This window comes from Lissotriton helveticus, chromosome 2_1 (genome assembly GCF_964261635.1).
Source record: "Lissotriton helveticus chromosome 2_1, aLisHel1.1, whole genome shotgun sequence".
Lineage (NCBI taxonomy): Eukaryota > Metazoa > Chordata > Amphibia > Caudata > Salamandridae > Lissotriton > Lissotriton helveticus.
In genome coordinates, this window is record NC_136059.1 from 23,518,974 (window position 1) to 23,540,070 (window position 21,097).

General features: G+C 52.2%; 1 protein-coding gene across 6 annotated transcripts in view; it reads right to left on the bottom strand.

The window, feature by feature from the left end:
- TPM2 (tropomyosin 2) overlaps positions 1 to 21,097 on the bottom strand; it is a 170,130-nt gene that overhangs the window by 131,994 nt on the left and 17,039 nt on the right. For all 6 annotated transcript variants that reach the window (XM_078674407.1, XM_078674410.1, XM_078674417.1 and 3 more), the window contains exon 2: positions 6,023 to 6,148. In XM_078674407.1, coding sequence (XP_078530533.1) covers positions 6,023 to 6,148 — 126 coding nt within the window. The remainder of the gene's footprint in view (positions 1 to 6,022; positions 6,149 to 21,097) is intronic.

Sequence of the window (21,097 nt, forward strand, 5' to 3'; positions counted from 1 at the left end):
TGGCACTGCAAGTGGCTGGCGAGCTCGCTCTAGTTCCGCCCCTGTTCCTACTGGAAAGAATGAAAGTATATTTATAGCGCATGCCATGAACGGCATCCCTTCAAAGCACTTCACAACTTTAGCAAGTACGACAACTGAGGCCTATGGAATTAACCGCCTGATTCATCAAGCTAAATAACACTCGCAAAGGGCAAGATTCTCAGAATCTTGCCTTTTACGAGTGCAATTTTTGCATTTGGGATTCATCATCCCAAATGCAAAATTCGCTATTTAAGAATTCGGACATTTGCGAAGAATTGCATTTAAGGAATCTCTATTTGAGATTCCTTAAATGCAATTCATGAAGCATTTTAAAATTGCGCAATTGCAATTTTGGGCCGCTATTTACCGAGAGTTCAGACCTCGTGGTAAATAGCAAAAACGTATTTTTTCTAAGTTGCATGTTACATACACACATGTCTTTTGGACATGTGTGTGCGCAACACCAATGTAGATTACATTTCAGGGGTGCTACAGGGTGTCCTTTGGACACCCCTGCACCCTTGAAATCGCATCCTTATTTGCGATTAGCTAATTGCTAATCGCAAATAAGGGATAACTCCCCATTCATTCCTATGGGCCTGCAGGCCTTTAGGCCCATAGGAATGAATGGGGAGTTATTCCTTATTTGCGATTAGCAATTAGCTAATCGCAAATAAGGAACATGTAGGAATCGCAATATTTATTGCAATTCCTACATGAATCCCGTTTTGCAAGTCCGTAATAGGGATTCCTTATGATTCGCTATTAGGGGATCGCAAAACGGGAGAATGATGAATCAGGCTGTTAAATCCCTGGTTCAAGAGCAATCTGGGAACTTAATAAAATATATGTGCTATGCCCCTGAAGGATGTGTTTCACAAGTGTAAATCCAAGATCTGCATTTCCTAGTATTCAGTTTACTTTCACAGAGGGGCCCCTCTCCCCCCCCCTGCTACTTTGCCCTGCTTCAGGCCTGCGTGGAGCTCAGTAACTCCGGCCTCAATGCTCTCAGCCAATCAGAGAGCCTGGCCCTCGCGCGTCATCTGCTGCCCTCGGCTGCACTCCCAGTTCAGGGAGAGGTTGGAGCATACCAAGGAGCAGAGTTTCTGTGGGGGAGGCGTGGGGGTGGGGGCGACGGGCTCGTCTGCTACCAGTCTTCCTGCCACGAGCTGCTGGGCGTTAACCACGGTTAATTGCCCTCTCCCTCCATTATCCTCCCCAGCCCTCAGCTCCAGCCCGTAACCGCGGGCCATTAATGCCTGTTAAACCCACGTGCAGAGGGCAACAACACGTCGTAAATAAAATCAGTCCCACCTCGTCTCATTGTTCTCTGCAGCGTCTGCTTCTAGGTGTGTGTGATGACGCCGTGCCCCCCTTGGGTGAACCTGCCCTTCACAAACTGGTGCTCTATAAACCCCAGTGCCCCAGAGAGCCCCTAACTTGCCCCCTGCTTCCGCGCCCTTGGGGTCACCCCTGGGGAAGCCCACGGCCATCCCTCCCTCTTGGTCTGGGTGGGCGCCAGGGGGCTGTCAGCTCTTCCCTTCTCTGCCCAGCTCCTCGGGTCGGTTTGCTCCCGGGTGGCGCTGTAAAGGGCACTTATATATTTATAGTTGATGGGATACCCCCAGGCTCCGGGCAGTTGTTCTGCGAGGCATGAAGCCCCCAGCTGCCCTCTGGGCCCCCGCACCATGCCCTGCCCCCCACCGGCCATGGACCCATCGCTAACCCCTGGGCTTAGCAAGGAATGCCCCCTTGGCAGCAGGACGCTGCCCCGGCCCCGCCCGCCTGTCCGAGGGCTCTGCAGGGCCATCGGATGTCTGTGTTTTCCAAGGTGTCTCCAAACATAGAAACATATTGGGCCTCATTTATGAGGCCGTGCGTCACTTTTACGCCGCCGGTGCGTCACTTTTACGCCGCCGGTGCATCACTTTTTGTGACGCACCAGTGGCGTAAAAAATGCACCTTGTTGCACCATATTTACAAAGTGACGCATCTAGGTAGATGCGTCACTTTGTAAACCCCTGCGCCACATTATACCTGCGCCCGGTATAATGTATGCAGGGGGGCGTATTGACGCAAGGAAGGGTCATGGAAGTGACGCAGTGAAATCTATGAGATTTCAGTACGTCACTTCTAGGACGCAAATGCATCAATATCTTACGCCTGCCTCACAGCAGGCGTAAGACTGATGCAAGCCCTTTCACATGGGGCTTACCCCATGTGAAAGGACACATTGCTGGAGTTGCGTCACTTTTGTGACACACTCCAGCAATGCATCACTTTTGCGCCATACAGATACGTCAGAAATACTGACGTATCTTTAACTCCTTGCGACATGATGGGTCATACTATAAATATGACGCATCATTGGTGTCGCAAGGAGGGCGCAGTGAAAAGTGACGCATCGCTGTTTTCACGCAGCGATGCGTCACTTTTCATAAATGAGGTCCATTGGGTTTGAAGAGGCCTCCGACGCAGCGCAGCCGTCGCGCCCCACAGATAGATCAATCGACATCAACCTGTTCATTCCCCCGTCGGTGGTCTGATGGACTCTGCTCCTGCAGTGCCTTGGATGTGGCTTAAGCTCCGGCACCCTCTGCCGCCGCCTCTGCCTGGAGCGTGCATTAGATATGGTGGGTCTCGGCCGCTGCTGTACATTTCTCAGCGCACATTTCCCCACCAGAAGGCATATTTATACGCCTGGGCGTAAAATTCCGCCTGCTCGAGGAGTTTGCAGAGTTTTTCCCACTCCGCGTTCCACATAGCGCAGAGTTCCGAAAAACTCAGATCAACAATAGAGAGGTTTTTTCTAGCTAAAACTGCCAACTTTAAGTAAGCGAGTGAGGAAAGCCTTACTCCAGACGACCCTCCTAGCGGGATTTCTAAGCGTGTGTTGTAGCGGATAGCCGCTACCGCTTGCGTTGAGAAACCTTCCGTTCGCGTTGAGGATGCTGACACCAGAGTAGAACATCTACTCGAGCGGCAGAAAGAAGCAGCGCCCTCTAGCGCTGCGCATGAAGCAGCGTCCTCTAGCGTTGCGCATGATGCAGTTCACACGGACAAACAGCGGCGCTGAAAATCAATGTGAATGGAACGACTCTGCACAACTCCGCAAACTCTGCCCAGGCCTCATATCTATGAACCACTTCCACCGCCAGAGCGTCACTTTCTGTGGTGCTCCGCCGGCTTATTTCTCAAAATCCTATATATGAGGACTCGCACAGCCACTTTGCGAGGCTTTGAATGTCCTCATAGATATAGAGTAAAGCAAGACAGTGCAAATCGGATGTATGATGGTACAACGCAGTACATAACACCGCAGTACCATCACAACGCAGCTTTTACAACGCAAGTCGTTACCACGACTTGCGTTGTAAGGTGCTGGACTTAGGAATAGTGTGCTTTACTATTCCAACTCCAGCCTACGTACAGTAGGGAAGGTGTTGGAATAGTAACTCGCACTATTCCTTAGCTTAGAGCGCAATCCAGCGCAAGTTGTGATAACGACTTGCGTTCTAAAATCCGCGTTGTAATGGTACTGCGGTGTTATGACCGCGTCGTAATGGTTGTTTACAGTGCAAATGGCTGCGTTGCATTACTCTGCGTCAAAGAGGCATCCCATGGGCGTTGCGCTGGGTTTTCCCTCACAAACACCCTTGGAATTTCGTGCTGCCCCAGATTCACGAGAGCGTGTAAACCTGGGGAGGGGGGAACCTTACGCTGAAAGAAACAATCCAGCCAACAACACAGGCGTCCTTGAACCACGGTGCAAGGGTGCCTGCGTTGGCACCAGGCTGCTGAAACAATGCCTGTGCAGAGGGGAAGGACAGGAGTGAACTCTATTGCAGATATACGGTGCATTCCTACTCTTTCACTGTGGCATAGGGCAGCAACTTGTGGCAGTGTGCAATGCCAAATCCCCATAAATTAGGGCCTAAAGGCCTCATTTATGGCATTTTGATGTAGGGCAGTTTCCTGATAATAGCACAATCTATAAGCTTTAACCTAACCCTAACCATAACTATAACTCCATCCATAACCCTAAACCTAATCTAACTCCAAGTCCTAACCTAACTCTGTCTAACCCTAAACCTAAAACTATCCATAACCCTAACCCTAAATCTAACCATAATTGTAACTCAAATCCTATCCATACCCTAACCGTAAGCCCGCACCATAACTGTAACCCTAATCCTATCCATTACCCTAACCCTAAACCTTAACCATTTCTGTAACACTAATCCTATCCATTACCCTAACCCTAAACCTTAACCATAACTGTAACTCTAATCCTACCCATTACCCTAACAGTACACCCTAAATATAACTGTAACCCTAATCTTACCTATTACCCTCATTATAAACCCTAACCATGACTGTAACCCTAATCCTATCCATTACCTTAACTGTAAACCCTAACCATAACTGTAATCCTAATCCTATCCATTACCCTAACCATAAACCCTAACCATAACTGTAACCCTAATCCTTTTCATTACCCTAACCGTAAACCCTAACCATAACTGTAACCCTAATCCTATCCATTACCCTAACCATAAACCCTAACCATAACTGTAACCCTAATCCTTTTCATTACCCTAACCGTAAACCCTAACCATAACTGTAACCCTAATTCTATCCATTACCCTAACCGTAAACCCTAACCATAACTGTAACCCTAATCCTATCCATAACCCTTACCCTAAACCCTAACCATAACTGTAACCCTAATCCTATCCATTAGCTTTACTCTAACCCTAAACCCTAACCATAACTGTAATCCTAATCCTATCCATTACCCTAACCATAAACCCTAACCATAACTGTAACCCTAATCCTTTTCATTACCCTAACCGTAAACCCTAACCATAACTGTAACCCTAATCCTATCCATTACCCTAACCGTAAACCCTAACCATAACTGTAACCCTAATCCTATCCATAACCCTTACCCTAAACCCTAACCATAACTGTAACCCTAATCCTATCCATTACCTTTACTCTAAACCTAAACCCTAACCATAACTGTAACCCTAATCCTATCCATTACCTTTACTCTAACCCTAAACCCTAACCATAACTGTAAGCCTAATCCTATCCATTACCTTAACTGTAAGCCCTAACCATAACTGTAACCCTAATCCTATCCATTACCCTAACCGTAAACCCTAACCATAACTGTAACCATAATCCTATCCATTACCCTAACCTTAAGCCCTAACTGTAACCCTAACTGTAACCCTAAGCCTGTCCATAACGCTCCCGATAAACCCTAAACAAACTCTACGTCTAACTCTGAGCGCATCCATAACTCAAACGGTAGCCTAACCCCAAGACCTACCCCAACTCGAAATAAAAACCGAAACCTATCCATATCTAACTCATTACCCTAACCATAACCGCTACCAGAACCCTTACCGTACCCGTGCACTGAAATAGCCCTAAGATCAGCTGTGCCCCTCCGCTCACCGCCACTCTTACCTTCCCTCTGAGGGTCTCTCTGACCTGTCCTCACCTCTGCAGTAATCTTGACCTCATACCTTGGTAGCTTCTAGAAATCCTTCTTTGAAATGTTTTGTAATGAAATAATCTCAAAATAAAAACGTTTTCTAATTGATTTATTTGGGGTTGGTGCCCCTACAATGGATTTCTCTTTTTTATACAAATTGACATAAAACCCAAACTGAGAGTTGAAGTTATGGGGGTGAAAGTAAGGGGGGGGGTGATAAGGGCTGTAACAGAGGAAGAAACGGCTCGAACTGGAGTGAAGAGCAGAAAGAAGGGCCTTCTCAGTCTGCAAGGATATTATACGAGGTAAATTACCCCCGTCAAAAGAGACACGTCGTCCTGAGGGTCTCTACAAGCGCTCACTGTAGCTCCGAGGGGGGCTGGCACCTCATTTGATCTTTCTTCTGTCCCGTCGCAGAGCCCCCCTTCCCGGCACTCGGGGTCCCCAGGAGGTGAGGGTGGGGGGTGGAGGGGTGGTCTGGGGGATACTCACGTCCGCCGCCTTCTTCTCCGCCTGCTCCAGCTTCTCCTGCGCGTCCTTCACCGCCTCCGAGTACTTGTCCACCTCGTCCTCCGTCCCCTTCATCTTCTTCTGTAAACTCATCACCTCCTCCTCCAGCTGCAAAGAAGAAGGACAAGGGCTGGTGAGCAAGAGAGGCAGGACAGGGGTGGATGGATGGAAGGATGGATGGATGGAAGGGTGGATGGAGGGAGGGGTGGATGGAGGGATGGATGGAGGGAAAAGAACCAGGACAAGGGCTCGTGAGCAAGAGAGACAGGACATGGATAGATGGAAGGGTGGATGAATGGATGGAAGGGTGGAAGGGTGGATGGAAGGGTGGAAGGGTGGATGGAAGGGAGGGGGGGAGGGATTGAGGGAGGGAGACAGGGAGGGCGGGATGGAGGGAGGGAGGGAGGGAGGGATGGAAGGGTGGATGGATGGATGGATGGAGGGATGGATGGATGGATGGAGGGATGGATGGAGGGATGGATGGAGGGATGGATGGAGGGATGGAAGGAGGGATGGAAGGATGGAGGGAGGGGTGGATGGAGGGATGGATGGAGGGATGGATGGAGGGATGGAAGGAGGGATGGAAGGATGGAGGGAGGGGTGGATGGAGGGATGGATGGAGGGATGGATGGAGGGATGGATGGAGGGAAAAGAACCAGGACAAGGGCTTGTGAGCAAGAGAGACAGGACATGGATAGATGGAAGGGTGGATGGATAGATGAATGGACAGAGGGGGATGGAAAGATGCATGGATAGTTAGGTCAGCGCGTGGGCTAGTGGACAGATGGATGGGTAGAGGAGGAAACAGATGCATGGAGATAGATGGACAAAAGCATGGGGGAAGGATGGCTGGATGGATGGACAGATAGGCGGATGGATGAATGATCAATGGTTGGACAGACGGACTAGTGGACAGAATGATTGATAGAGTGGGAAAAGGACGGCTGCTTGGATGGATGGATGAATGGACCGATGGATGGAGGAAAGGAAACATGGGCAGTAAAACAGTACAAACTTTTTTTGACCCAGACCTCAACTGAGATCAACAAATAGAACATTAGAATAATTTTAGAAACTCATAACAATGCTAGCTAAAACACTTTTGCTTTTTTAGTCTCACTTCAAGATGGTCAGTAGCGATGTTCAGCCACCTACTCAAACAGCATTACAATGAATTTGGTAGAATAAAATCTTCGGATTGCACTTCTTGTTTAAAACAGCTTCAAGAAGCTTTTTAAAAACGTAAACAGATTATTATAAACATATTCATTAACCGGAAAGTTACACAATGTAATTAAATCTTGAGCAGAGAAAGCGTTATACTTTAATTGAATTGGGGTTATGGAACGTCGGCGGGCCTTAACTATGATCTCATTAGGACAGATTAAAAAAACGTGGAGCAAATCTTGTTGGCCACAGTTGCAAAGTTCACATAAATCTGTAGGGTTATTAGTACCATCCCAGCTAGCTAAAAAAGTGGCTAAAGGGAGTATACCCAAGCGTAAGAGTAGAATACACCGCCTTACGCCGTGCTCTAATTGAAAACGCAAGTAAGGGACAGAAATGTTGAATTCTTTTTGCTCAGCAAACCATTTATAGTGCGTCAATTGACAACAGTGACCTTTATCAGATTCAAAACTGATTCTAGGGGCCAAATGTTTTAAAAATAATTTCAGATGTGCCGGGGACCACTCCTGTAAAAGTGCAACCGTGCATTGTGAGACCTCCAAGGCTTTCACCATATTCTTATTAAAAGTTTACCCAGTCGCTTCCTCTCTAAAAGTCTCCAATTTTAACAAATGTCTTAAGGTGTGTGGGGTTGCATGTAGTAAATTGTATGCCCACCTAATAATATGAGATATTACTCTGGCAAAGATTCCCGTTATCGATAGCTCAAGACGTGGGGCTTGAACTGGGACCGACTGTGCCACTTTTATCAGTTTTCGGAGTACGGTCCCTCCTTTTACTTTTAGAGATTGTCATGTTGTAATTTGTGAATATTCCATGGCATATGATAAGATTGGAAGGATTTTCATATCGTAGACTTCCAGCATTCAAGTAAAGTGTCTGTTTCCTGTCGAGAGGTACAATCGCTGTAAAGCCCTAACACAGGAATCTGCCTTCCGGTTCACGTGGCGCAGGTGGGCTTTATCTAGGAGGTGAATGTGTGACCCAGATACACATACTTTCTTACAGTCTCTATCGGTTTGTCTCCTAAAGACCAGGTATAAGGTAAAGGCTTCCTTCTGCCACTGAAGGGGAGTGCTTTTGTTTATTAATATTTGGCATCAGGAGGTTTTCGGTTGCATAAAGATTTAGTTCATTCAAAGATCTTTGTAAACCTATCGGGGTCTGGTCAAGAATTACGATATCATCTGCATACATTAAACACAGTATATCTACTTGAGCTAATTTTGGAGGAAAATGTTTACTTTGAGAGAGACGTCCTGGGAGATCGCTGATATAAATAGAAAATAATAAGGGAGCTAGTAAGATGAGCAGATGTATGGGAGACAGATGGATAATGGGGTCAATGTATAGGCTAGTCGACAGATAGATGTATAGAGCAGGATACGGACAGACACATGGGAAATCGATGGACAGATGCATAGGGAAGGATGGCTGGATGGATGGATGGTGGATGGATGGATGGATGGATGGATGGATGGATGGATGGATGGATGGTGGATGGATGGATGGATGGTGGATGGATGGATGGATGGTGGATGGATGGATGCATGTATAGCTGGATGGATGGATGGATGGATGAATGGATGGATAGAGGGATAGATGAATGGATGAATAAATGGATGGATGGATGGATATAAGGATGGCTGCATGGATAGATGGATAGATAGATAGATGGATAGATGGATGAACGGATGGATGGATGGATGGAAGGATTGCTGGATGGATGGATTGATGAACGGATGGATGGATGGATGGAGGAATGGCTGGATGGATGGATGAATGGATGGATGGATGGATGAATGGATGGATGGATGGATGGATGGATGGATGAATGGATGGATGGATGGATGGATGGAAGATGTGTGGTGCAGCGGCCAGGGTGCCTGACTCCGGACTACGGGATTCACTGTTCGATCCCCAGTGCCGGCGGCAGGTTAGTCCAGCACCATGTGACTCTGGGCAATAGCTTTCCTAATCTTCCAGAGGGCCCCCAGTACCGGGACACCACTTCAGAGAGAGCTGTGCGCTTTACAAATACTGGTATTATTATTATGGATTGATGAACGGATGGATGGAAGGATGGTAGGAAGGAAGGATGGATGGATGGATGGATGGATGGATGGATGGAAGGATGGATGGATGGAAGGATGGATGGATGGATGGATGGATGGATGGATGGATGGATAAATGGATGGATGGATGGAAGGATGGATGGATGGATGGATGGATAGATGGATGGATGGATGGAAGGATGGATGGATGGATGGAAGGAAGGATGGATGGAAGGAAGGATGGCTGGCTGGATAGTTGGATGGATGGATGGTGGATGGAAGGGTGGCTGGATGGATGGATGGTGGATGAACGGATAGATGGATGGATAGATGGATAGATGGATGGATGGATGGACTCGCAGACAGCCAGAAGGAGCAACAGATGGATGAATTAATACATAGATAGATGAATTAATGGAATTATATCAAATCTGGACCTGTTGACCTCATCCCATGATAAAATGGGTATACTGTGAAGCAAAACTGATTGGCAGGCCCCCCCGCCCAAGGCTGTATTTAGAAGGAGAGGCCCCGGATCTCACATTTTATTGGTGGACACGCAATACGTGGGCAGAGAAGAAGATAATGATTTAAGAGCCAGTTTAAACAAACATTGGCAAAGCTAATAGGTCTAGCTTTTTTGACCTATGAAATACACCGATGCAGCCTGGTGGCTTAAAGGACTAAAGTCCACTGTAAGGCCCTATGTTCGACCTCGTGGTCACAGGTTCAAATCCCAGCAGATACCCGCAGCCTTTTATCCTTCTGAGGTTGAAAAAATGAGTACCATTAAGTTGGGTAACAATAAACATCTGTAGTTCTGCGCCAAGAGACCCTTCGGGGCGTGCGCTTTATAAATACGCGTTATGTTATGTTTTAGTCGTTGCTGTGTTGCGTCAGCAAAAAAGAACATTGCTGATTCTGTTTAGCATCGGGAAAAAAAACGGAAGAAAAAAAGACAAATAAAAAGGTGCAAAGATCTGGTTACAAGTGGAGACCGAGTCACGCTTCGGGCACTCGTGAGGGGCGGGCGGCACGCACGAGGCTGGCACCATTGTCTTTTGTTTCATATTTACCAATGGAAGATGGCGGGTGACACTTGGATTGGTAAATAAACGTAATATATGATACGTGGGTGGAAGTGCATTTTGAATGGGGAGTGGTCGGGGCAGCAAATGGAAGCTGTCCGGTCCTCTAAATAACTTAAGACGAAAAGAAAATGTTTTAAAAGAGTGTGATGAATGGGGAGACATGGAGAGGTGCCTGAGGGTGGCAGGTGGGAGAGGCAAAGCGAGGGGCGGGGCAATGGAGCTCGAGACTAAAAGCCAGGATGGGGTCGAAAAAGCAAGGGGTGAGGGGGCAGCACAGACCCTGCTTGTGAGCTGGTGCTTCAAGGAAGAGGGCAGCGGAAAGAGATGGAAAGCAATGACTGAAAGAAAGACACAGCCCCCTCAATGCAGGAAATGAGAGTGACAATGAAGCCAGCCAATGGAAATTGAGGATCTCTGGTGGGCAACTAGAGCCAAATTTCGGGGGGGTGGCTGAAAAATATTTCAGGGGGGGCTAATTATTCCAACCACTGACAGAGTGGCTGTATGAAGGGGTCAACACACAACAAAAGCCTCATTTGCAAGTAAATGGTCTTTTAAAGACCTGTTAAGTACTCGGGTGCGGCTGCAAAAAGATGCTCGCCAGCCCGCGAAGCTGTCTCAGCTCAGGCTGACAGGCACGACGGGGGGGGGGGGATAGAAGTCCCGTGAGCCCAATGAGTGTTGCGCGCCTGGTCATAATCATGTGAATAGTCCCACCCATGTGAATGGACCTCGGACCAATCAAAATAGTCTCTTAAGCTGTCCTCTTCTGCAGTCCTGCATAGACACTTCAGAGAAATCAAAGACAAATAATGCAGCCTGACATTAACAAGGCTAGATACCTATGGCGGAAGCACGGTATCACAAGAGAGACTTCTGCATGTGCCTTCTTACACGTGGTGCAGATCATAGAAGCACGGTATCACAAGAGCTACTTCTGCGTGTGCCTTCTTACACGTGGTGCAGATCATAGAAGCACGGTATCACAAGAGCTACTTCTGCATGTGCCTTCTTACACGTGGTGCAGATCGTAGAAGCACGGTATCACAAGAGCTACTTCGGCATGTGCCTTCTTACACGTGGTGCAGATCGTAGAAGCACGGTATCACAAGAGCTACTTCTGCGTGTGCCTTCTTACACGTGGTGCAGATCGTAGAAGCACGGTATCACAAGAGCTACTTCGGCATGTGCCTTCTTACACGTGGTACCTGTGGCAGAAGCACGGTATCACAAGAGTTACGTGTGTGTGTGCCTTCTTACATGTGGTGCTTATGGCGGAAGCACGGTATCACAAGAGCTACTTGTATATGTGCCTTTTAACACGTGGTACCTATCATGGAAGCACAGTATCACAAAAGCTACTTCTGTGTGTGCCTTCTTACACGTGGTACAGATCGTAGAAGCACGGTATCACAGGATCTACTTCTGCGTGTGCCTTCTTACACGTGGTACAGATCGTAGAAGCACGGTATCACAGGATCTACTTCTGCGTGTGCCTTCTTACACGTGGTACAGATCGTAGAAGCACGGTATCACAGGATCTACTTCTGCGTGTGCCTTCTTACACGTGGCACCCATGGTGAAAGCACGATATCACGAGAGCTACTTCTGCGTGTGCCTCTAACACGTGATACCTATCATGGAAGCACGGTATCACAGGATCTACTTCTGCGTGTGCCCTCCTGGCCTGTACCCCGTGCTCCCTGGTGAGTGCACGTGGCAGTGGGCTCTCGGTGCCCAGTGTTTGTCATCGGTGCGCGGTGCTTCCTTGACGTCAGTGTTGTGACGCGCTACCCTGCTGTACATCACTCATGCGAGTGACTTCCCATACTTCAGTGTTGTATGTCGATCCGCTGTCCTTCCATGTGAAGCAGGGTTGTGAGGGCGGCCCCTGCCCCTCAGGCTGGTCCCTCACTCCTGCAGCTTGCCTCTCACTCCCACCCCCGAGGCGTGTGACCCCTCAGCAGGCTCCGGCTGGGTTTGTTACACCGCGTCCTGCGAAACATCATATACGCATGAAGTCGCCCCAGCTGCTACTTTGGTATCTCAGAAGTCTCTGGCTGCTGAGGAGCAGGGCCAAGATCAAGGGAGGCGTGCCCCCGGGCAGGGCCTCCACGGGCCAATAGTGACCAGTTACACTAGTACCCTGAGCTCTCAGCCTTGCTTCCGAGCGGTGCCATGTGTGACCCTCGGCGGCGCCTGTGTCTGCTGCCTCCGTTCCCCCTTCAGCCACAGGGGCAGCTCACAGGACGAGCTCGAACAGACGAGGCCTGCTTCAGATAATGGACCGGTTCGATCCCACAGACGCAGTTAAGGCCCTCTGGGCTCGTGGCTTTGCCAGAGCCCTCCGATGAGTCCCCTGGGTGGCCATAAACCTGTGAGTGAGTGTGGGACACCTCAGAAACGCAGACATGTGTCAAATAAATCATTAAGGGCGAAAGCAACGGGTGGGATGTCTGAGTAACTTCCAGCCACTAATAGCTGCATTCCATTCCATCGTTTTTTGCTCACCGGGCCACTGCAGAGGCACCGAGCACCTGAAGATCAGCCAAGGGGCAGTCCAGCTGAGACTGCTGGCCACGCCCTCTCGTGCCAGCCTTGTTGGGGTTCATCAGTGGGGGGGGGGGGGCAGGGAGGGCGGACCCACGTCTGGAGATGTCTCTCCCACTGGGGGCATCTCACTGAGTGAACAAAGAGGCGAGGGTGGAAGGCGGGAATGACCCTCAGCCACACCCCCCTCCACCCCCCTCAGAACTGCTTCTCTTCCATATTCACTCCATGTCGCAAGCGCCTGGACTTCATTCTGTACACAGCGGGCGCTACAAACATCCTGCCCCTGAGCTCTGTATTACAAAAGAGCTACATCATGTCGATGTTCATGGACTCGCGATCAGAGATGCTGCGGGCAGATTTACAAGCACCAAGCGCCACTTTTGCGTCATTTTTAACATGGGAAAAATTAAGCAAACGTGTCTGAAGGGGCTTGAAAATCAGCCCCTGCGCGGGGATGGAAGGGCAGGTGAGAGGGAGCAGGCAGGCTCCCGAGATAGGACAGGCCGGGAGGGCAGGAAGCCAGATAGGAAAGAACAGGAGAGACAGAGCAGGCAGGACGGAGAGGCAGGAAAAAGAAAAAAGGACGGAGAGGCGGGACAGGCAGAGCAGGCAGGACGGAGAGCAGGCAGGACGGAGAGGCGGGACAGGCAGAGCAGGAAGGACGGAGAGGCAGGAGAGGCAGAGCAGGAAGGACGGAGAGGCGGGACAGGCAGAGCAGGCAGGACGGGGAGGCAGGACAGGCAGGACGGAGAGGCAGGACAGGCAGGACGGAGAGGCAGGACAGGCAGGACGGAAGCCAGTGTTTATACTGAAGCTTATTCCCACTTCACCGCCTGAGATGAGAATGAAAAAGTGCCCCTTGGTGGTGTGACTGGGGGTCAGGCGTCCAGGGGGTTCAGCTCGGGGAGGAGACACAGGCACGAGGGTCTTGGGTGGAAGCAGTGCCGGGGGGGGGTGGGGGGGGAGAGGGAACCCCAGTCCGGAGGCCGTGCTGGTGTGAACGCTGTGAGTGCTGGAGGCGGCACAGACACGTCACGTCCAGTGTCACCTGATGGCTGTCATTAGCTGAGGACATTCTGGCCTCGGACCCGATTCCGGGCCCACCGGCCTGAGAAGGAGGAAGACGCGAGAGAGGAGAGAAAGAGGAGGGAGGGGCCAGGGGGAGAGGAGAAACTCAGCCTGAGGAGCAGAGAGGGGGGGGCGGAGGGGGAGATGACGTGACGCGCATCTGTGCCAAAATCTGGAGAACAAAACCAAACATGGTGTTTTAGCTGCAGTGGAACCTGCAGGCCTCCCTCAGCTGGGACCAGACAGGGGTGGAGGTGGGAGTGGGGGAGGGGAGCAGGAGCAGGACAGCCTGAGCATTGTTATGACTTTTATTTAAAGGATCTTAGACAGGGGCCCACCTCATGCAAGGAAGAATCGCACCTCTTCCTCATCGGGACAGTGCACCCCAAACCCTGGGCATCCCTCCACCCGAGGCAGGGGGTTTTCATCCCTCCACCCGAGGCAGGGGTTTCATCCCTCCACCCGAGGCAGGGGTTTCATCCCTCCACCCGAGGCAGTGGGTTTAATCCCTCCACCCTTGGCAGGGGTTTCACCCCTCCACCCAAGGCAGGGGTTTCACCCCTCCACCCGAGGCAGGGGTTTCATCCCTCCACCCATGGCAGGGGGTTTCATCCCTCCATCCTGGCAGGGGGTTTCATCCCTCCACCCATGGCAGGGGGTTTCATCCCTCCACCCATGGCAGGGGGTTTCATCCCTCCACCCTCGGCAGGGGGTTTCATCCCTCCACCCATGGCAGGGGGTTTCATCCCTCCACCCGAGGCAGGGGTTTCATCCCTCCACCCGAGGCAGGGGTTTCATCCCTCCACCCGAGGCAGGGGTTTCATCCCTCCACCCGAGGCAGGGGTTGCATCCCTCCACCCGAGGCAGGGGTTTCATCCCTCCACCCGAGGCAGGGGTTTCATCCCTCCACCCGAGGCAGGGGTTTCATCCCTCCATCCTGGCAGGGGGTTTCATCCCTCCATCCTTGGCATGGGGTTTCATCCCTCCACCCTTGGCAGGGAGTTTTCATCCCTCCACCCTTGGCAGAGGGTTTTCATCCCTCCACCCTATGCAGGGTGTTTTCATCCCTCCACCCGAGGCAGGGGTTTCATCCCTCCATTCTTGGCATGGGGTTTCATCCCTCCACCCGAGGCAGGGGTTTCATCCCTCCACCCGAGGCAGGGGTTTCATCCCTCCCTCCTGGCAGGGGGTTTCATCCCTCCATTCTTGGCATGGGGTTTCATCCCTCCACCCGAGGCAAGGGTTTCATCCCTCCACCCTGGCAGGGAGTTTCATCCCTCCATCCTTGGCAGGGGGTTTCATCCCTCCACCCGAGGCAGGGGTTTCATCCCTCCACTCCTGGTAGAGGGGTTTCATCCCTCCACCCGAGGCAGGGGTTTCATCCCTCCACTCCTGGTAGAGGGGTTTCATCCCTCCACCCTTTGCAGGGGGTTTCATCCCTCCACCTGAGGCAGGGGGGTTCATCCTCCCACCCTTAGCTGGGGGTTTTTAGCCCTCCACCCTTGGCAGGGGGTTTTCATTCCTCTACCCTTAGCAGGGGGGTTTCTTTCATCCACCCACCCTTGGCATGGTGTTTTTATCCCTCCACCTTTGGCAGGGTGTTTTCATCGCTCCACCCTTCGCAGGGGTTTTTCATCCCTCCACCCTTGGCAGGGTGTTTTCATCCCCCCACCCTTGGTAGAGTGTTTTCATCCCTCCATCATTGGCAGGGTGTTTTCATCTCTCCATCCTTGGCAGGGGTTTTTCATCCCTCCACCCTTGGCAGAGTGTTTTCATCACCCCACCCTTGCTAGGGTGTTTTTATCCCCCCATCATTTGCAGGGGGTTTCCATCCGTCCACTTTTGGTAGAAGGTTTCCATCCCTCCAGCCTTGGCAGGGGTTTTATCCCTCCATCCGTGGCAGGGGGTTTCCATCCCTCCACTTTTGGTAGAAGGTATTCATCCCTCCACCCTTGGCAGGGGTTTCATCTCTCCACCTTCGGCAGGGTTTTTTTATCCCTCCACCCTTGGCATGGGGGTTTCATCCCTCCACCCTTTGCAGGGGGTTTTCATTCCTCTACCCTTAGCAGGGGGGTTTCTTTCATCCACCCACCCTTGGCATGGTGTTTTTATCCCTCCACCCTTGGCAGGGTGTTTTCATCCCCCCACCCATGGCAGGGTGTTTTCATCCCTCCATCATTGGCAGGGTGTTTTCATCCCTCCACCCATGGCAGGGGGTTTCATCCCTCCACCCTTGACAGGGGGTTTCATCCCTCCACCCTCGGCAGGGGGTTTCATCCCTCCACCCATGGCAGGGGGTTTCATCCCTCCACCCTTGACAGGGGGTTTCATCCCTCAACCCTCGGTAGGGGGTTTCATCCCTCCACCCATGGCAGGGGGTTTCATCCCTCCACCCATGGCAGGGGGTTTCATCCCTCCACCCTTGACAGGGGGTTTCATCCCTCCACCCTCGGCAGGGGGTTTCATCCCTCCACCCATGGCAGGGGGTTTCATCCCTCCACCCATGGCAGGGGGTTTCATCCCTCCACCCTCGGCAGGGGGTTTCATCCCTCCACCCATGGCAGGGGGTTTCATCCCTCCACCCGAGGCAGGGGTTTCATCTCTCCACCCGAGGCAGGGGTTTCATCCCTCCACCCGAGGCAGGGGTTTCATCCCTCCACCCGAGGCAGGGGTTGCATCCCTCCACCCGAGGCAGGGGTTTCATCCCTCCACCCGAGGCAGGGGTTTCATCCCTCCACCCGAGGCAGGGGTTTCATCCCTCCATCCTGGCAGGGGGTTTCATCCCTCCATCCTTGGCATGGGGTTTCATCCCTCCACCCTTGGCAGGGAGTTTTCATCCCTCCACCCTTGGCAGAGGGTTTTCATCCCTCCACCCTATGCAGGGTGTTTTCATCCCTCCACCCGAGACAGGGGTTTCATCCCTCCATTCTTGGCATGGGGTTTCATCCCTCCACCCGAGGCAGGGGTTTCATCCCTCCACCCGAGGCAGGGGTTTCATCCCTCCCTCCTGGCAGGGGGTTTCATCCCTCCATTCTTGGCATGGGGTTTCATCCCTCCACCCGAGGCAAGGGTTTCATCCCTCCACCCTGGCAGGGAGTTTCATCCCTCCATCCTTGGCAGGGGGTTTCATCCCTCCACCCGAGGCAGGGGTTTCATCCCTCCACTCCTGGTAGAGGGGTTTCATCCCTCCACCCGAGGCAGGGGTTTCATCCCTCCACTCCTGGTAGAGGGGTTTCATCCCTCCACCCTTTGCAGGGGGTTTCATCCCTCCACCTGAGGCAGGGGGGTTCATCCTCCCACCCTTAGCTGGGGGTTTTTAGCCCTCCACCCTTGGCAGGGGGTTTTCATTCCTCTACCCTTAGCAGGGGGGTTTCTTTCATCCACCCACCCTTGGCATGGTGTTTTTATCCCTCCACCTTTGGCAGGGTGTTTTCATCGCTCCACCCTTCGCAGGGGGTTTTCATCCCTCCACCCTTGGCAGGGTGTTTTCATCCCCCCACCCTTGGTAGAGTGTTTTCATCCCTCCATCATTGGCAGGGTGTTTTCATCTCTCCATCCTTGGCAGGGGTTTTTCATCCCTCCACCCTTGGCAGAGTGTTTTCATCACCCCACCCTTGCTAGGGTGTTTTTATCCCCCCATCATTTGCAGGGGGTTTCCATCCGTCCACTTTTGGTAGAAGGTTTCCATCCCTCCAGCCTTGGCAGGGGTTTTATCCCTCCATCCGTGGCAGGGGGTTTCCATCCCTCCACTTTTGGTAGAAGGTATTCATCCCTCCACCCTTGGCAGGGGTTTCATCTCTCCACCTTCGGCAGGGTTTTTTTATCCCTCCACCCTTGGCATGGGGGTTTCATCCCTCCACCCTTTGCAGGGGGTTTTCATTCCTCTACCCTTAGCAGGGGGGTTTCTTTCATCCACCCACCCTTGGCATGGTGTTTTTATCCCTCCACCCTTGGCAGGGTGTTTTCATCCCCCCACCCATGGCAGGGTGTTTTCATCCCTCCATCATTGGCAGGGTGTTTTCATCTATCCACCCTTGGCAGGGGTTTTTCATCCCCCCACCCTTGGCAGGGGGTTTCACCCCTCCACCCTTGGCAGGGGGTTTTCATCCCTCCACCCTTGGCAGGGGGTTTTCATCCCTCCACCCTTGGCAGGGGTTTTCATCCCTCCACCCTTGGCAGGGGTTTTCATCCCTCCACCCTTGGCAGGGGGTTTTCATCCCTACACCCTTGGCAGGGGGTTTCATCCCCCCACCCTTGGCAGAGGGTTTTCATCCCTCCACCCTATGCAGGGTGTTTTCATCCCTCCTCCCGAGGCAGGGGTTTCATCCCTCCATTCTTGGCATGGGGTTTCATCGCTCCACCCTTCGCAGGGGTTTTTCATCCCTCCACCCTTGGCAGGGTGTTTTCATCCCCCCACCCTCGGTAGAGTGTTTTCATCCCTCCATCATTGGCAGGGTGTTTTCATCTCTCCATCCTTGGCAGGGGTTTTTCATCCCTCCACCCTTGGCAGAGTGTTTTCATCACCCCACCCTTGCTAGGGTGTTTTTATCCCCCCATCATTAGCAGGGGGTTTCCATCCGTCCACTTTTGGTAGAAGGTTTCCATCCCTCCAGCCTTGGCAGGGGTTTTATCCCTTCATCCGTGGCAGGGGGTTTCCATCCCTCCACTTTTGGTATAAGGTATTCATCCCTCCACCCTTGGCAGGGGTTTCATCTCTCCACCTTCGGCAGGGTTTTTTTATCCCTCCACCCTTGGCAGGGGGGTTTCATCCCTCCACCCTTGGCAGGGGGTTTTCATTCCTCTACCCTTAGCAGGGGGGTTTCTTTCATCCACCCACCCTTGGCATGGTGTTTTTATCCCTCCACCCTTGGCAAGGTGTTTTTATCCCTCCACCCTTCTCAGGGGTTTTCATCCCTCCACCCTTGGCAGGGTGTTGTCATCCCCCCACCCTTGGCAGGGTGTTTTCATCCCTCCATCATTGGCAGGGTGTTTTCATCTATCCACCCTTGGCAAGGGTTTTTCATCCCCCCACACTTGGCAGGGGGTTTCATCCCTCCACCCTTGGCAGGGGGTTTTCATCCCTCCACCCTTGGCAGGGGGTTTTCATCCCTCCACCCTTGGCAGGGGTTTTCATCCCTCCACCCTTGGCAGGGGTTTTCATCCCTCCACCCTTGGCAGGGGGTTTTCATCCCTCCACCCTTGGCAGGGGGTTTTCATCCCTCCACCCTTGGCAGGGGGTTTCATCCCTCCACCCTTGGCAGGGGGTTTTCATCCCTCCACCCGAGGCAGGGGTTTCAACCCTCCACCCTTGGCAGGGGTTTCATCCCTCCACCTTTGGCAGGGCATTCTTCCCTCCACCCGAGGCAGGGGTTTTATCCCTCCATCCTGGCAGGGGGTTTCATCCCTCCATTCTTGGCATGAGGTTTCATCCCTCCACCCGAGGCAGGGGTTTCATCCCTCCACCCTTGGCAGAGGGTTTTCATCCCTCCACCCTATGCAGGGTGTTTTCATCCCTCCACCCGAGGCAGGGGTTTCATCCCTCCATTCTTGGCATGGGGTTTCATCCCTCCACCCGAGGCAGGGGTTTCATCCCTCCATCCTGGCAGGGGGTTTCATCCCTCCACCCGAGGCAGGGGTTTCATCCCTCCACTCCTGGTAGAGGGGTTTCATCCCTCCACCCTTTGCAGGGGGTTTTATCCCTCCACCTGAGGCAGTGGGGGGTTCATCCTCCCACCCTTAGCTGGGGGTTTTTAGCCCTCCACCCTTGGCAGGGGGTTTTCATTCCTCTACCCTTAGCAGGGGGGTTTCTTTCATCCACCCACCCTTGGCATGGTGATTTTATCCCTCCACCTTTGGCAGGGTGTTTTCATCGCTCCACCCTTCGCAGGGGTTTTTCATCCCTCCACCCTTGGCAGGGTGTTTTCATCCCCCCACCCTTGGTAGAGTGTTTTCATCCCTCCATCATTGGCAGGGTGTTTTCATCTCTCCATCCTTGGCAGGGGGTTTTCATCCCTCCACCCTTGGCAGGGGTTTTATCCCTCCATCCTTGGCAGGGGGTTTCCATCCCTCCACTTTTGGTAGAAGGTATTCATCCCTCCACCCTTGGCAGGGGTTTCATCTCTCCACCCTTGGCAGGGTTTGTTTTATCCCTCCACCCTTGGCAGGGGGGTTTCATCCCTCCACCCTTTGCAGGGGGTTTTCATTCCTCTACCCTTAGCAGGGGGGTTTCTTTCATCCACCCACCCTTAGCATGGTGTTTTTATCCCTCCACCCTTGGCAGGGTGTTTTCATCCCTCCACCCTTCGCAGGGGTTTTTCATCCCTCCACCCTTGGCAGGGTGTTTTCATCCCCCCACCCTTGGCAGGGTGTTTTTATCCCTCCATCATTGGCAGGGTGTTTTCATCTATCCACCCTTGGCAGGGGCTTTTCATCCCTCCACCCTTGCTAGGGTGTTTTTATCCCTCCATCCTTTGCAGGGGGTTTCCATCCCTCCACTTTTGGTAGAAGGTTTTCATCCCTCCACCCTTGGCAGGGGTTTCATCCCTCCATCCTTGGCAGGGGGTTTCCATCCCTCCACTTTTGGTAGAAGGTTTTCATCCTTCCACCCTTGGCAGGGGGTTTTCATCCCTCCACCCTTGGCCGGGTGTTTTCATCCCCCCACCCTTGACAGGGTGTTTTCATCCCTCCACCCTTGGCAGGGGGTTTCATCCCTACACCGTTGGCAGGGGGTTTCATCCCCCCACCTTTGGCAGGGGTATTTATACCTTCACCCTTGGCAGGGAGTTTTCATCCCTCCACCCTTGGCAGGGGGGTTTCATCCCTCCACCTTTAGCATGGGGTTTCATTCCCCCACCCTTGGCAGGGGGTTGTCATCCCTTCACCCTTGGCAGGGTGTTTCATTCCCCCAACCTTGGCAGAGGGTTTTATCCATCCATCCTTGGCAGGGGGGTTCATCCCTCCACCCTTTGCAGGGGGTTTTCATTCCTCTACCCTTAGCAGGGGGGTTTCTTTCATCCACCCACCCTTGGCATGGTGTTTTTATCCCTCCACCCTTGGCAGGGTGTTTTCATCCCTCCACCCTTCGCAGGGGTTTTTCATCCCTC